Genomic DNA, 17,121 nt, shown 5'->3' with positions numbered 1-17,121 from the left:
TGGTGGAGGCAAGGTGGGACCCTGGACCGGTTTCAGCATTTCCCGGCCATGGCTCTGGCAGAGGGGTCATCATGGATCTAGCATAACTCTGCCAGGCCAGACAAGCTGCCTCGGCTCCTGCTGCTTCTCCCCCCCTCCACCTCTCGCCTCAGGTTCCTACTCCACGCTAGCACTGTGCCCTCCCACCTCCTGCTCCTTGCTTAAACCTTACAATTCCAACAAATACAATATTTACCTCCCTAATGTGACCGCTGCTAATAGAACACTTTCCAGTTCAGAGAACTTCATCGCCTCACAGTACACCTGCCCGACTACAGTTTTGTCCCATGAGAGGTGGCGTCAAATGAATAAGAAGTCCATGGCTAAAAAGGCTGGACAGACATCAGCTTCCTTTTTACATCGGTTGAGGAAAAGTGGATTCTGACGAAGCTGGGCTTTGATGGCTGTTGAAAGTAATTAAGCCGGAGGTTTTCATGGCCCAGCGCTGGTTCATAGGAAGGATGAGCTGGGTGCGTGCTCCTCTTTTCCTGGCTCGGTACAGCTCTCTGTACGTCTGAACCATGCGCTGCTTCTCCCCCCATGCCATTCTCATGGCACTTGCTAAGATAGGGATGAAGTGGGGCTGGTATTAGGCATAAGAGGTTTTCTTCCACTGGATCATGAAAAACAAAAACCACAGCTGAAAATCAGTGATTTAAGCAGTTTATGTGAGGAGCAAGAAATTGGTTCAAGGACTTGTTCTCACGCCAAAAGGGTCATAGTTTAAGAGCTGTGCTTTATCTATAGCACGGTCCTTCATATTAGCTCCCCTTTATCTGGTAAGCCAAAGGTGGATCAGGAATTACATTAAAAAAAAATGTCATCTCCCTTTATATTGGGTCCCCCACCAGCACCTTTATATTCAGAAGAAAAAGCAAAAGACAAATCCAGGGAGCGCACCAGAAAAGAGGCAACTTAAAAACCCCCTCCACAAAACCAACTTTTATTTACTTTCTGTCCCTGAACTGGGCCTCGCTTTGAGCTTGGGTTTGGAAAGGAGCAATTAAATCCAAAAAACCAATCCAACAGATCCGAATAAAGTCCTGCATCAGGAAATGATTTCCTGAAGGACTCTTGCTATGCTCTGCTGTTGCTGGTCTGTCTTGTGCGTTAGACCCTGCGGACACAATGCAGACCCCCAAGGGGAGGTCTCACAAAAAACAGAGGAATTATTTGCTCCTTGGCCCCCATCTTTGCCTTTTCTTTCTGACATAAGGCCAAATTATATGAAATGAGGCAAAAATTCTGGAACATTCTATTTCCGACCTCCATTTTGAAATATTCTAAAGCCTCCCATGCCACCAGCTTTGTTTACTCTGAACCAGTGGGAGAATGAACCCTCGTGATGAATGTCACCGGGCCTGGAAGTTGATCAGATAAGCGCACACTTCGTGTACCTTACCCCATTGTGTGCTACTTATAAGTCGAGCTGAGCTTCCTGCTTGGCTTATAGCGCTGGCTCTCTGGGTTATGGGGGCAGAGCAGATGCGGTATTTCTTTACCTGGCTGTTCCGAGATCTCGGCCATCGCGGGAGAGTAGAAAATGTAATCTACGGTGACGGCGCTCCGGGAGTGACAGGTGGTAACTTCTGGAATCCCACTTTCAGGTAAGTAATGAGAGTAGACAGAAGACAAGCTAAAGTGATGCTGTAAGTTTGACATTACCCTAGAAATCAAGAAAAAACAAAAATTACCTTCCCATAGCAGCTTTTCATTTTATTGCCCATTTCAAGACACGACCAATGGATACAAATCAGCAGAGTTTGAGCAGGATTTACCGATATTCAAATTAAAAAAAAAAATCATTTGGTTTATAACATGTCACCAAAAACCTACACCACAACTTTATCTGGGAAAACCTCAAACAAGACCTGTAGTTTCATGTATTCCTGCTTCAGCTGGGGTTCATGAGTTTTAACACACAGCTGCAAACACATGAACCAGCATACGTAATTCATCTCTTCAATGCCTTCCCCCACGTCAATAAGCCTGATAAATAAAATGCCTACTGCTGTGAACTAGGCCTGACCACGGGTCCCGGCAAAGCTAAAACTGCAGAAAGTGAAAATGCCATTCTTCACATGATTTTATCACTACTGTGGCTATAGGCAAGTTCATAGTTTTTGATTAATATCTAAACTGGCTACATTTACAGCTCTTTCTTTCGGCCTGGCAGCTTCCTCCCAGTCCTGTGAGTCTTCAGCTCCATCACAACCGGTCTCCTTTGGGCTTAGACGCCTAAGGTTCCCATCTTGGACAGCCTGGCCAGTGCAAGGACGATCCTTGGTCAGAAGCCATGCACGGGGGCCTCCTTCCAAAACCCGGCAGAGAACTCCCATTTTCACAGGGACTGTGAACAGTGCTTCCCATAGCTCCCCCAGCCACAGCTTCAACCCAAGGAGCAGAAGCCTAGGCTGGGAATTGAACTCGGGTCCCCCGCATAGCGGCACACGGGTCTACAAAATCTATAAAATTACCTTCACCTCTGCTTTGCTGGTAACAAACGTATTCCGTTTCGTCCACAAATTCTCAGAGAAAGAACACCACACCCCACCGGTTCTCGGGGATTTCCAAGCCACTTTTTAAAAGTGCATTTCTGTACAGAAATGTCCGTGCTTTATTTTTTAAACCAATTTTCGGTATGATAGCTTCATGCACCAACCAGTTAATATTACTTGCTACCAAGTTTGTCTTTCTGCAATGTCTCTATGCCCCCAGTTTGCAGAGAATAAGCACTCGATATATCAGCTTTGGGACGGGAAGACAACATACAGTGCCAAAGTGCTCTCAAACTGGCCTTTAGCGACAATCCAATGGCACCCTGGGCCGTCACATCACCCAATATTCCTTTTACAGGGCGTCTGCCTTAAAAATATGAATGGGAGAAGCTTAACAGGAAATTCAGCAGACACTGAAAAACCATTTCATTCATCTGAACCCCTGCAGTCCCTTTAAAATAAGAAAAAAACCCGAGCACAAAACAAGATACTGTATCTGCTGATCTGATATCCTGCATACTCTTAGGATTTTGTCGCCCTGTGAAAAGGCACACCAATTGCACAGATCAGCTCTGCGCTTCTCGGGACAAAAACAAACAAACCATAAGATGAATGAAAGAATTCATTCCAACTGTTCTTCTGCCAAAGTCTGGAAAATGCTTTTTACTTTCCATTCCACTAGACATCTACAAGGGGGAAAGCTGGCTCTCTGCTAGCACAAAACATACTGTTTGGTTGGCGGACTGGTCTCTTCAGTAGTTTTCTCCAAGTTTGCATTATCCAGTTCTTCTCCTATAACAACCAGAGAGAAGGAAAGCACTAAAACACGGAAGTAAGAAATAGGAGAGTGGGTGTGGTTCTAGCGGGTCAGAGCTCAGGATGTACGGTGCAATGCAGGAACGCCTGCTCGGACCGCTTCATTCCTTTCCCGGGGCCTGAATCCGGCAGGGTACTTGGGGAAAACACCGCTGGGATGTCCAGCCCTGGAGGTAACATTCTGCATGGCAGTGGAAGACCCTGGAGATCTTATGTGCACAGGGAGGATATTTTGCAAGAGCGTTTTTTACCCATGTACATCAGCTGTCTGAAAATGCCTCTCCTGGAGCACCCGAGCGGACTTTTAGCCAACCTGAGGGCAGGTGTTCTTGGCAGCGTGGGGGGGACGGGGAGTATAGCACAGTTTGCATCGTCAGCTCCGCGCACCTACAGAAAAAGTGGGCGGAACTGACTGCACAGAGTTTCACTTTGGGAATTGGTAAGCAGCAGACACAATCTTTGGTCCCATGCGGACTGTTTGAAAAAAACTGCTCCCCTAAATATACCACACTGTGTACACACAAAACAATTGCTATTAAAATTGAGAATGGTTTCTGGAAAAACAGAGGTCGATTATACACAAAAAGAGCAGCACCAGCTTTCTGTGGCTCAAACCCTGACAATGGGTTTATTTTCTCCTATCACCTATCTGCCACAGAGCTTTCCAAACTGTGTCTCACCTGCAGTGTGAAGGTGTGCCGCCCGGTCCACATAGCAGCAGGGCCGGCAGAAGCAGAGACCTACAGCAGGAAGATCGGCGGGGCTGTGGTGGAGCTTACCTCACCACGGCCCGAAGAAAAGGGTCATGTTCATGCCTCCTCCTTCCTGCCTGCGGAGCCCCAGAAGAAAAACGTTGCCGGAGCTGCGTGGGCAGAAAGGAGGAGGAGCATCTGTCGTATCCAGAAGAAGAGCAGCGTTAATGGACCGCTGCATATCCCACGTCGCGGTGGCCCAAGAAGAGGAGGAAACCCGGGTAGTAGGGCCACTGTGAGAATGAGGACCTGATTGTGTGTTTGAGGGAAGAAGACAGATGGAGAGAAAAGAAATAGAAAAAAAAAAAAGACCCTGTAAAAGGAATTGGCAAAAAAAAACAACAACAAGGGAAGGTGGAAAAAAAAGCCTGTGACCAACAGATTAGAAAACTAAGATCAGGCAGCAAAGGTAAAAAAAAAAATTACTTTTTAGTGATTGGCACATGTAATCTTTGGGAATGTGCAAGAATAGCACTTTCTCTATGCGGATCTCAAAATGTACGAGATCGGCATGGAGGAAGTGGAAGCCCACAAATATTTAATACTGCAGGGCCTGCACAGAGGAAGCAGCAGAACGGGCTTCAGTGCCAGTAGAAGCAATCAGCACCTCCCCAAATATCCACATGGCAGCAGTGACAGCAGCAGCAGAGGAATGAGAGAGGCTCCGAGGTTGCTGGCAAAAGAAAGAGAGTGGGGGTCTGCCTTCAGTATGTGCAAGTGTATGAATGGGAGTCTGCGTGGAAGTGTATGTGTGTGAATGTATGAGTGCCTGCGTGAGGTTGTATCTGTGTATGAGAGCGACCTGGGGTCTGTCTGTGTGAGAATAGGTGCCTGCCTGTGTGTGGTGTATGTGTGTGTGTGAGAATAAATTGGAGCCTGTTGCCTGGGGTGTGTGTGTGTATGTGTGTGTGTGTGTGTGTGTGTAAGAATGAATGTGCGCATGCCTGGGGGGTGGGGAGGGAGTGGTATGAGAATGAATGGGAGCTGCCTGGGGGTCAGTGTGGGTGTAACATTATGTAATCCACAAATTTATATATTTAAGGAAACAGACATAAATTGCCAAAATATGTTTTGTTCGTTTAACCTTTAACCTCTGGTTTGCTAGCAGACTGAATTACTGTGTCGTGACATTATGTTTCTCTAAAGGGTGTGTCACCAGCATGAAAAGTTTGGAAAGCTCTGCTCTACCACATCTAGAAGGGCATAATTTTACCATTATTCTTACTAGGTACATTTTTACAATATACATGTCACATGTTGGACATAGCATGGCTAGGGACCTGATTTTACTGTGGTCCAGATAAAACTACAAAAATCCAGCCACCTAGCAAAGGGTGGTACTGGGTGTAAGGCTTCTTCCCTGGATGTCCAGACCTCAGGCAGCCGATCCTCCCCAGAGCCTGCCTCTTCTCTTACCTGGCTGACAGAAGTGCAGAGCTCCATACCTGCATTTGCCTCCTTCAACAGGAAGCTTCGATCTCGTGCTTTGAGCTGTGTGCTATACTGCAGCCTCGTGGGGCCTGCTGGCACGAGGTTCAAACAGCAAGGCCGAAGCCGGTCAGTGGAAGAGGCAGACACAGGTATGACGTGCTGCTCTCCTCCTGCTGGCCAGGGATAGGTAGGTCAAGGCTGACTTTCAGAGAAGAGAGGCCCAACGGTGGTGGGGTCTGAACCACCGGAAGCAAATAAAATGTATTAAACATGTCCCCTCTCCCGTAACAAAATCATGAGCAGAGACTGCAATAAAACCAGGTCTCTGGCCACAGCATCTCAGGGCATGGCTCATCTAGTTTGCCATGGAGTATGTTACTTGGTGGATGGCCAACCCTACCTGTGATTTCTGTCTTCTGCTTCTCCAGAGAGACGTACACGCAGCTCTGTGAAATGCCAAGGCTTGGAGGCCAAATGGGAATGGACAAAATTCTTTGGCCCCTAGGATATTGATCTTGGCCAGAGACCTAGGAAGAAAAACAAGTTTGTCAGGAGAAAAGCTGGTAAATGTCAGTGTTGAAACCTCCCCCAGTGAATCCAATGGCGGGTGGGAGAAGAATTTACACACCAGGCTTATTCTGTACCCCTGCGCTGAGAACTGCAGCATGCACATCTCACTGAGGGATCATTTCCTCTAGCAGAAATGGCCACGTTCAGTCCTCAGGGGTCACAGTTTCATGCTCAGCATGCAACGTTTTCTCATTAATATGAATTCTGCACAGCCTGAAAAAAAAAAACAGATCCTCTCTCAACTCTTGAGGACCAGAGCTTGGCAACCGGTGCTTCTGGAGAATATTTTGTCCTTTTCCAAACCAAATTATGTCTCCACTCTATCTGATGCAGTGGTGAATCCATTTTTGGTGGTCAAAACAGATCCTGCCTTCTGCGATTTCAGTTTCTCTCTCTTAGATATAGCAAAGTTAATGCTTTAAAATGTGTTTCATTTCCGTATCTCCAAAACAGCCTTCCCAGACCTTAGAATGAATACCATGACAAATGTAAGAAATCCCAACAGCAGATATGACGTAAAAGTTAGTTACGTCTATAATTTGCTCTTATTTTGATAGTTTTACCAAGCAACATGAGAGATGCTCTATTGCTGATAAAAAGCAGTAAGGCACCGGTGAAAGGGGATCCCAGGTCAGACGAAGCCAGTGCTGCTGCTTAGTGGGGCACCAAGTGCGGCACAGACCTGCCAGTGCACCCACCACAAATCTAACTTCGTCTAAGAAACTGGAAATGATGGTTTCCCTTCCAAAATGAGTGCTAATTCAATTCTTGAGCTAAATTATCACTTCCTAAACAGGCGCGGAAAAATACTTTGAAAACTGGGCACCAAGGCGCTTTTTACAGAGTAAAAATGAACATCACCTTGTGGCCAAGCCATGTCTTTTCTGTGACATCCTATCAGTGGCAGGACTACCAGGCCAAACCAGAAGCTTGCTGGGACCTACTATTTCGGTGGTACAAAATTAAAAACTTACAAGCTCTCTAATCATCTGTGTTCTCTGGATTATTTGCAGACTGTGATAATTCTTTGTATGTGCCAGTAAAACATATGTGGGACCTACGTGGGCTTGAAAGCTCACACACACCACCACCACCACGAGCTACCACAACATGCAAAATTATTATTGCTCCCTGAAAATCTGAGGCTTGCCACGCTTATTGAGGAATGTTGCTTTTCAGCTTCCTTTCTTCAGCTTAGCGATTTTCTCCTTTTGGGCTCCAGCTTATTTGGAACCGGGTCTCTTATGGAGTACAGCACCACGAGCCTTCATTTGCTACTTCCTGGGTTCTCCCTCCCCCGATTCGTACAGCCACTGCCCGACACAGCGACAATCCTCTGCTAGAGGCCACAAACCAGGGCTCCAGCTGAAACCTCGCAGCAGCCGGCCCAGCTGCCGTTAACTGAGCAACAGCTGAGACTCCATCCCCACACCCAGGGCTGCAAATGCCATTTCCAGCACATTCCAGCACATTCCCAGACCCCCGGCTGAGCCTGGCCCTGGAATCAAATGCAGGCCCTTCCACACAGCAGTGCACAGCACTTGCTGGTTCGCTTTAAAAATCTCTGTGCTGAGAAAAAAAACCCACGGTTACCTTTCCTATGGTAAGTCCCTCGTAGTCCAGCTTCCCTTCTCTTATGAAACTGTGAAGCGGAGAACCAGGCACGGAGTTAAAATCACCGCAGAGGATAATGGGACAGAAACCGCCATCTTTCTGAAGGGCAACCGCAGCAATTTCGGCCAGAAGGATCGCTAACTGAGTCAGTTTGATGTCCCCTCGCCTTGGATTGTACAAGAGGTGTGTGTTAGCCACACAGATAGCGGGAGAAATGCCCTGAATTCTGGGCTGCAAGAGTAACACGAGTCCAATATTGTCCCTGTCCAAGAGCGGGATGTCACGACGGTAAAATTCCACAGGATTGGAGGAGAGCAGCGTAAATTTACAGAGTTTAAAGCAAATGGCGCAGCCGTCGGGCTTATGTCCAGTGCGCATCTTGTACTCGCATTGGTATCCTGAAAAGGAAGTTTAGTGGAATATGTCAGCTATTCAGAAGAGGCATTTTGGTACATCTCATCATTTCTTTTCAAGACTACTAAAGTGTAATACAAGAACTGTGCATAAAATGCTAAGATCCTGCAGATGGAACGAAGTTGCAAATATCCCTCAGTTATCTGTCTTTTCCAGTCTTTGTGTCATATCATTTATGTGCACTCATACAAGGGTGGAAAAAGCTAGGGTGCCTAAACAGTTTTTTCGTGGTACCTGCTGCCACCTGGACAGCAGAAAGAGCTGCGCAGCTGTGACTGCAGGGCCTGAAAAGAATAATCACCACCACCAGAAGGAAGAGGGGCAGCTCCTGCTGCCGCCGCCGGCCCAAGGAGACGTGTTGCTGTGTCCGCTGCAAGAGGTCCAGAAGGAAGATTTGCTGCTATAGGAGGGGCCACTCATTCAAAAAGCTGTCACTGCTGAGAGAGCCAGGCCTGAAAAAAGCCCCCATGACCAGAAGACAATAGGCTGCTGAAGAGGAGTAGGGACGAGGTGGGAAGGAAAGGAGCCAATAGTGGTTAGCAAAAGTGGAAGCAATAGTGGTTAGCAATAAAACCCCAAAAAGAGACAAGTGAAAAAAGTAAACAAAAAATCTGAGCAAAACCCAAAAATCATAAAAAGGCAAAACAAAAATCATAAAATGGCAAAAGTTACAAGGAAAGATGTGTTTGCCTTGGCTCCTAAATGTTTTGGCTGGCACCCAAGCTTTCAAAACATAGTCTTCCAACCCTGTATTCATGCAGTGTTTTCCATTCAAACAAGATCCCAGTCACATCATTTCAGAATCATACAGCTGGCTGCATGTTTCTCCTGTCTGCTAAGTGAAGAGGAGACCAGATTGCTATCCAAATACAGATATGGTACCTTGCAGCACAAGGAGAGAGATGGCCAACATTTACCTGCAACTACTATTTGTCAGAGACAGCATAGTGTGTCACAATGATGGGATACAAAACCTGTCATGTGTCAACCTGGAGGAGCTTCTCCCAAGTTCTAGACCTTTCCAGATGTTCTTGTGTCATCATTAGGTGGTGCCTCAGCTTGAAGAGATATGAACTCTCTTTCCGAGAGCATCCAGACCCTCACACAAAAGGTAAACAGAAGGTGAAAAGAGGAGAGAAACTTTACCTCCCACCCAACCCCTGGACTTTAGGTTGAAAAAGAGAAACCTACAGGCACTACTTTCAGAAGCTGTGGCTCAAGCTGATAAGTCAAAAGCATCAATGGCTGCCTGTGCTGGATGCCTCTTGTGTATTATGCTATTCTTTGTATTTATCCTAACATATACTCTAAATTCCAGCATGCAGCTCCACAAGCCTAATTAGTATTTGTTCATTCAGACTCAAAACTGCCTTGATGAAAGTGTTGCTCAAGGCCAGATCCAGTCCAGCACCAGCTTGGAAGCAACTTCTGGTAGAATATGGGTGTTAAGCAGTGTCAGAGAGGGGCACAATGATCATGCTGCCAGAGACAGAAGGCCTAGGGCAAACCTGCTTGATGTCCAGGAAGGATCCTGGCCTGTAAAGAGCCTACTTGGTGTCAGTTGTGTACATGGCGCACACAGCACAAGCAAGCTATACAAGTTGAGCCAGAAAACCATTTTCTATTTGCAAAACACAGTCAAGCAGCTGCAGTGTAACCATGGCCTATGAAAGTTGCCTTGATGCGCAGATAGAGGTCCTAAAAAGAGGATCTTCGCCACATGGGTCCTGGATGACTGATGTCTTAAAGATGAAAAGAAAACTTGTAGAAAAAATATCGAACTCCCAATGCATAGTGGTTCAATGCAAAGAGGGCCTCAAAGGTCCACAGAGCAGTCCACCCATAAAAACTTCCACATCACAAAAATAAATCAGCACCAGCAAATAACATCCAATAGCAACATAACAAAATCAGCAGCAGAAGTAGAGGTCTTCACGGCCCCCGAGTATCTCTCCTGGCTTCTTTTCTCCTACACGCCGACCAGATCCTTCCCGCCTCTGGCGTCTGCCAGATTGTCCTACACAAGACTTCCTGCTTTCAGCCGTTATGCACCAGCAAGTTGGAATGCGGCACCATTACCCCTCCGCATTGTGCTGAGCTACTTCACTTTCAGAAAAATGGCCAAGGCATGGCTTTTCAGCTCCACCTTCACTTACAATAAGTTATACAGCCATGCACTAGGCTTTAAATTTGAGTTATCTGGGACTGCTAATGTCTTTTGTCCAATGACTGTAACGGCTGGTTTTACAATTTTTTTTCGGTTACAGTCGAGGCCATTCTTTAAAAAAGGTGGAAAATCAAATGATTGTAAATAAATAGAGAAATGTAAAGCATAATGGAATAAGGGGGCACAGGAGAGAGGCTCAGGAGAGAGGCTCCTCCTCATCGCAGTGCTAAAATGGACCGAGGTGACTGGTCCTCAGTGGCTGCTTTGCCAACTAACAGTGCAAAAACATTCTTGATTGGCTTGGGAGAAATTCTTCCAGGGTGGCACATGACTGGTCACATGATCCTTCTATATTTACTCGTAGAATCGGAAACTTGTTTGGGACAATCACCGACCACAGCAGTGGCTTGAACTCAGAAGTGCAACAGCTCTGAATGCAAACCATGAGACAATACTTCCTCCCTTAATTTCTCTGCAGTATACAGGTTAGACATGTTTGCAAATGATCTCATGGTTATTATAAGGTAACAGAAAACTGTTAGCCAGTCAAACTTCTCCATGTCTTAAAAGTCCGTACTCTCTTTCCTGAAGCAATCCTGCCTCTGTAAGATACTTACATGAGCTATCTGGCTTTTCAAACTGGAATACAGCACATGTTGATAGAAAATACGGAAAAGGGTGTCACAAGCTAGCCCTGGTCTTTGCGATATAATGAGAGGCATTTCAGACTGTACTCAACACTGGTTAAAAATATAATTCATAGCACACAAGGAATCTCACAGCATCTACTAGCTTACATATACATTATTACTCTTCCAGCTACACAGATTGTTATATTCCCTGACTTTCTAACCACTATACTGAGAAATTATTACTTACCTGATAATTTCCTTTTCTTTAGGACAGTCAGATGAATCCAGAACAAGTGGGTTAGGCACCTCTACCAGCAGATGGAGACGGAGCAAGCTGACGTCACAGTATATACACCCCTGCAGTGACATCAGCTCGCCAGTATTCTCTTCAAAAGCAACTGTGGACAGACCAGCAAAACTTGATTAATAACAAATAACCATTTCAATACTCAGCCAACAGGCAACACTGAGCTCAGACAAGAATGTATTAACACTTGTCTAAGGACTTGACTAACACTTACCAGTAATTCCTGTAACACGTAGCCACTGAGGAGGACCATAATACAACCATTCGGCAGCAGAGGGAAGCTGGATTCATCTGACTGTCCTAAAGAAAAGGAAATTAACAGGTAAGTTGTAATTTCTCATTTCTTAGCACCCAGTCAGGTGAATCCAGAACTAGTGGGATGTACCCAAGCTACTCCCGAATACGGCGGGAGACTGCTTGCGGTCCAGTCAAAACTGCACGTGCAAAGGCTGCGACCTCCTGGGCTTGCACACCCAGACGATAATACCTGAAAAAAAGTGTGTAATGAGGACCATGTCGCAGCTCGGCAAATGTCAATGGGAGACAATTTCACTTTCGCCCATGACACTGCCTGAGCCCTAGTGAAATGAGCCCTGATCTGACTAGGGAACGGCTTCCCAGCATCAACGTATGCAGCCGTGACCACCCCTTTAATCTAGTGAGGTACTGTAGCCCGCAAGGCCGGCTCTCCCTGCCTAATACCGCCGTGAAGGACAAACAGGCAATCTGTCCTCCTTGGAGGCTGAATAACCTCCATATACCTGACATGTCTCTTGACATCCAAGGGTCGCACCAGATGAAACTCCTCTACATGTCTCTCTCTGTCCAGAGATGGCAGGGAGATGGACTGATTCAAGTGAAAGTCAGTGACCACCTTCAGTAGAAAAGAAGGAACAATATGCAGCTGTATTGCTCCTGGAGTCACCTGGAGGATTTGCTTCCGGTAAGACAAAGCCTGCAGTTCGGAAACCCTACATGCAGAACACATTTTCACAAGAAACACCGTTTTCAAGATCAGTAACCGCAAGTTCAGTTTATGCATCGGTCAGTAACCGCGAGTTCAGTTTATGCATCGGTCTAACATAGGGTCCGCTAAGAAATCCAATACCAAATTAAGACTTCCGAAGGCATCAGAAACCGCAAAGGACATCAAAGATGTTTCACTCCTTTCAGGAAATGGGCCACATCAGGATGAGCCAAGGATCCACCATTCACCTGACCCCTGAAACAGGAGAGATCTGCTACTTGTTCCTTTAAGGAATTAAGTGCCAAGCTTTTATTCAAGCCATCCTGCAAAAATTCCAAAATGAGCAGGATCTTGACCGAACAAGGAAGAGTACCTTGATCCTTACTCCAGGCCTCAACAAGTGCCAAACCTGCACATAGGCCAAGGAAGTGGAGAACTTTCTAACTCTTAGCAAGGTGGAAATCACTGCCACAGATTATCCACGTTTCAGCAAGCAAGTCCTTTCAAGGGCCATACCGTAAGACAAAATTGAGTCGGATCTTCGTGAAGAATAGGACAGATCCCTGTGCGCTGGAAGCTGAAGGGGTGATTCTGCCAGGAGATGCCTCAGATCTGCATACTGCGGTCTCCTGGGCCAATCTGGAGCAACCAAGAGCACCATCCCTCTGTAGCGCTCGATCCTTCGGACTAATCCACCCAACATGGGCCATAGAGGAAAGGCATACAGCAACTTGTCTTCCGGTCACTCTTACACCAAGGCATTGATCCCCAATGACTTCAGATCTCTCCTGTGACTGAAGAATCGCGGAACTTTCGCATTACGAGAAGTTGCCAACAGGTCTAGAAACGGGAGACCCCAGCGATCCAGAATCAGCTGAAACATCTCATTTGATAGCGCCCATTCTCTTGGGTCCAGACTCTCTCTGCTGAGAAAATCTGCTCTTAGATTGTCTTTTCTTGCTATATGCAAGGTTGAGATAATCTGGAGATGTAGTTCGGCTCATTCCATAAGTTGATCTATTTTCTGCGACACTTGTTGGCTCTTGGTTCCTCCCTGCTGATTTATGTAAACCACAGTTGTTGCGTTGTCTGACATTATCCAGACCGCTTGACCCTACAGCCTGTTGTCGAACTGCAAACATTCCAGCTGGACTGCCCTGGCTTCCAAATGATTGACGTTCCAGAGAGACTCTTTTCCATCCCAGCACCATGGAGGCTTGCATCTGTCATCAGTACTAGCCAGTCTGGTGGTGCTAGGGAAATTCTGTTCCTCAGATGATTCGGCTGTAGCCACCACTGCAGTTAGGAAGAGACCTCCATTGGCAGGTGGAGCCAAATCAAAAAGTCCACAGACTGCGGATTCCACTGAGATAACAGGAAGTGCTAAAGAGGATGCATATGCGCTCTTGTCCACGGTAACACTTTCAGGGTTGCCGCCATTAAACCAAGTACCTGCAGGTAAGACCATATGGATGGGTGCAGAGTGTTCATCAATAGACCTAGCTGTGCCATCAACTTCTGAATATGAGCTTTCGGCAGGAAAACCTTGCCCTTCTTCGTGTTGAACCGAATCCTGAGATATTCCAACGATTGAGCAGGCTGAAGACTGCTCTTGGACAGGTTCACCACCCAGCCGAGCTCCTGCAACAAGGAGATCACCTTGCGGGTCACCGGCGGCTCTCTTCCAGCGACTTGGCTTGAATCAGCCAATTGTCCAAATATGGGTGTACTAGAATCCCATTCTTTCTCAATTCTGTTGCAACTACTATTATTACCTTGGAAAAGGTCCTGTGAGTGGTGGCCAGACAATTGATAACCGTGCCCAAAATTGCTAACAGTGTCCCAGAACTGTGAACTGCAGGAAGTGCTGATGTTCTAGTCAAAAGGGAATGTGAAGACATGCCTCAGACAGGTCCAAAGAGGTTAGAAATTCCCCTGACTGCATGGCCATTATCAATGAGATCTTGGATGGGACGGAAAGGATCCTTTTTCTTGGGTACAACGAAAAAACTGAATATTTCCCATATTGTCTTGAGAAGTGGGCACCGGTATCACAGCCCTCGGAATTGATGAGCCTTACCAATGTATCCTCCACTACCTGCTTCTTTTGCGGTGAGTGGCAGGGACACTGCGAAACTCCAGCGGATATCCTTCTCGTATCACCTACAGGATCCATTGATCCAATGTGATCTCGACACACCTCTGATAGGGGGATGCCTCTTTCTCTTCTATCTCCTGTTCCGGGAGGTGGGTCGGCATTGAGAGGCTCGGGAGGTTCCACTACTCGAGCTTGGGCCTCTTCTGGGCTGTCTGGGATGAAAGGACTGAGACCTATCAAAAGGCCGAGTCCTCTGAAAGGTCACTCTTCTCTAGCAGCGGTTCTCAACCGGTGTGTGTCGCCACACTTCCTGGTCCCCCGCTGGCCTAGCTGCTCCCCCTGCCTCAGCGAAATAGGAACGCTTCCTCTGCCCAGGCGGAACACGGCTGGAGAGCTGGAGTCAGCAGCACCAGCATGGTCTCTTCTTCCCATTCCCCACGGCCTGGAAGAGGAAGTGGTGAGCAGCGGCCATGTGCACGGGAAGAAGAGACCATACTAGTGCAGGCAGCTTGGCCCAAAGAAGAGCAGTGTGGCCCAGAGCAAAAGAGGAGTAACGTAAGCCCTTGCGGCCAATGGGACTCCTTTCTCAAGGCCACAAGGGCTGGAAGTGGAGAAGGCTGTATATGTGTTTGAGATCCTGTGTGTGTTTGTGTGTGTGAGAAAGCATGTATGTGAGTGATTGAGAGCCTGTATATATAAGTGTTTGATTGAGAACCTGTTTGTGTGAAAGAGAGTATGTGTGTGTGATTGAGAGCCTGTGTTACTGAGGTCTTTTGTGTGTGAGAGATAGCATTAATGTAAGTGTATGATTGAGAACCTGTATGTGTAAGTGAGGAAGATGATGTGTACATATGATTAAGAGCCTATGTAAATACGTAAGACAGAGAGCATGTGTGTCTGTGTTTGATTGAGAGCTGGTGTAGGTGAGACAGCATGTGAATATGTGATTGAGAGCCTGTGTGTAAGTAAGAGAAAGATAGCATGTATTTAAGTGTGTGATTGAAAGCCTGTATGTGTGTGTGAAAAGACAGATAGCAGGTGTATTAAGCTCTCAACTCCGCACTCAAACATCTGCTAGACCAATTAGAAACGCCTATAAAGGATCCCTATACGCACCTCCGATCAAAATCACTTTAAGAAAACGTGCTATGTCCACAGCCGGGCCCAGCCTTTGGAACTCGTTACCACCCGAGCTTCGCCAAGAACCCTCTCTCCAAACTTTTAAGAAACACCTTAAAACATGGCTCTTCAGACAAGCCTTCCCAGAATCTCAACATTACTCAGACACTGGTCAAAAGACATAACATGTCACAAGGGAACCTCTGGGCATAAGACATATCAGGACTTTAAGGAGACACTTGATCACCCATTACTTCCGTATCATACTCTTTAAGGAGACACTTGATCCTTAAGGATCTTTAAGGAGACACTTGATCACCCATTACCTCCGTATCATATTCCTCCAATCATGATTCAATGCCTCACATCCTTCCCCTCTTCATACTCCTCCTTCCCTCTACCACTCAGCCAGATTCTCATTGCTACCCTATGCCTTGGGCCCCCGTTACGCCTTGTCCATTATGCAGTCGCATAATGATACTCCATTAAATGTATCATTTGATGTTTACGCCCACAGCTGCCCCAGTTGTTGTTGCTCTATATATTTTGTTATTCACGGACGAATCATTTCACTATTTGTTATTGTTGTATTGTTGACTTGTTCTATGTTCATTGCTCAATGTTCTATGTAACGCCATAGCCGCGTCTGTTCTGTTTAATTGTAAACCGATATGATTTGATATTTTTGTTCAAGAATGTCGGCATAGAAAAATTCTAAATAAATAAATAAATAAATAAATAAATGTGTGATTAAGAGCCTAAGTAAGAGAGAGAGAAAAAGCATGTGTATATGTGCGTGACTGAAAGCCTAAGTAAATGAGTGAGAGAACATGTGTATATGTGTGTGATTAAGAGCCAGTGTGAGAGAGGAGAAAGATGCAAGCAAACCATCCCTCCTCCTGCTAATTCAAAACAATCTCAGGGCACCTGGATATCAAATGTTCCCAGGTATGCAGAGCAAAACATTTTTTATATCCTTATTATTTTTCATTATTGGGCCTTTTGAAATATTTTATTGTTGTCTACAAATTTTTTTATATGAGTTTTTAATTACTGAATATTCCATTCATCAGCCGTTTAGAAATCTGTTCTTTTTCAGGCCGATACAGTACAGTGCACTCCGGCGCAGCACACTGTTAACCCGCAATTGGACGCGTGTTTTTGATGTGCTAGTTTTACCCCTTATTCAGTAAGGGGTAATAGCGCATCTAAACTTCTCGTTCTACGGAAAACGCTTTCTCCTGGTGCTTTACAGAAGGTTTGTATTCCATCCCCTCTCTCTCGGCTTCCTTTCAGATTACCTCTTTAGTTCCTTCAATCTCTGCAGGTATGCAGGGCCATGCACCATTTTGGCAGCCCTCTTCTGAATTACCTCCAATGTCCTTTTGTAGACGTGGTTTCCAGAACTGCACACAGTACTCGATGTGGGGGGTCTCAGAGGCAATCTTACTTCCCTTTTTCTACTAGAGATCTCCCTAAGCACTTAAGTACATTGGGGGATATTTTCAATAGTTGCAAAGTGCAGACAGACATTTGTGGTCATGACTGGATGGGAATGCCAACACAGCAAAGAGGGACAAACTTCCTCCTTCTCTCAGAAATGGATACCATGCAAATCTCGTTCAAACAATCATGAATCCAGGGGTTAGAAACATTTTTAGAAAAACAAAGGTGCCAGTCAAAATGTTTAGAAGCCA

General features: G+C 46.1%; 1 protein-coding gene across 3 annotated transcripts in view; it reads right to left on the bottom strand.

Annotated features, from left to right (window-relative positions):
- The window catches only part of ANGEL2 (angel homolog 2), a 96,826-nt gene that overhangs the window by 2,751 nt on the left and 76,954 nt on the right, over positions 1-17,121 (bottom strand). For 2 of the 3 annotated variants that reach the window (XM_029593220.1, XM_029593221.1), the window contains 4 exons: positions 7,700-8,118; positions 5,937-6,063; positions 3,266-3,329; positions 1,542-1,705 (listed from right to left, as the gene is read on the bottom strand). In XM_029593220.1, the coding sequence (XP_029449080.1) occupies positions 1,542-1,705; positions 3,266-3,329; positions 5,937-6,063; positions 7,700-8,118 (774 nt within the window). Of the gene's footprint in view, positions 1-1,541; positions 1,706-3,265; positions 3,330-5,936; positions 6,064-7,699; positions 8,119-17,121 lie in introns of those variants that run through there. The other variant, XM_029593222.1, reaches the window with a different exon arrangement.

Source organism: Rhinatrema bivittatum, chromosome 3, assembly GCF_901001135.1.
Source record: "Rhinatrema bivittatum chromosome 3, aRhiBiv1.1, whole genome shotgun sequence".
Taxonomy (NCBI): domain Eukaryota; kingdom Metazoa; phylum Chordata; class Amphibia; order Gymnophiona; family Rhinatrematidae; genus Rhinatrema; species Rhinatrema bivittatum.
This window is presented reverse-complemented; position numbering and strand designations above follow the sequence as displayed.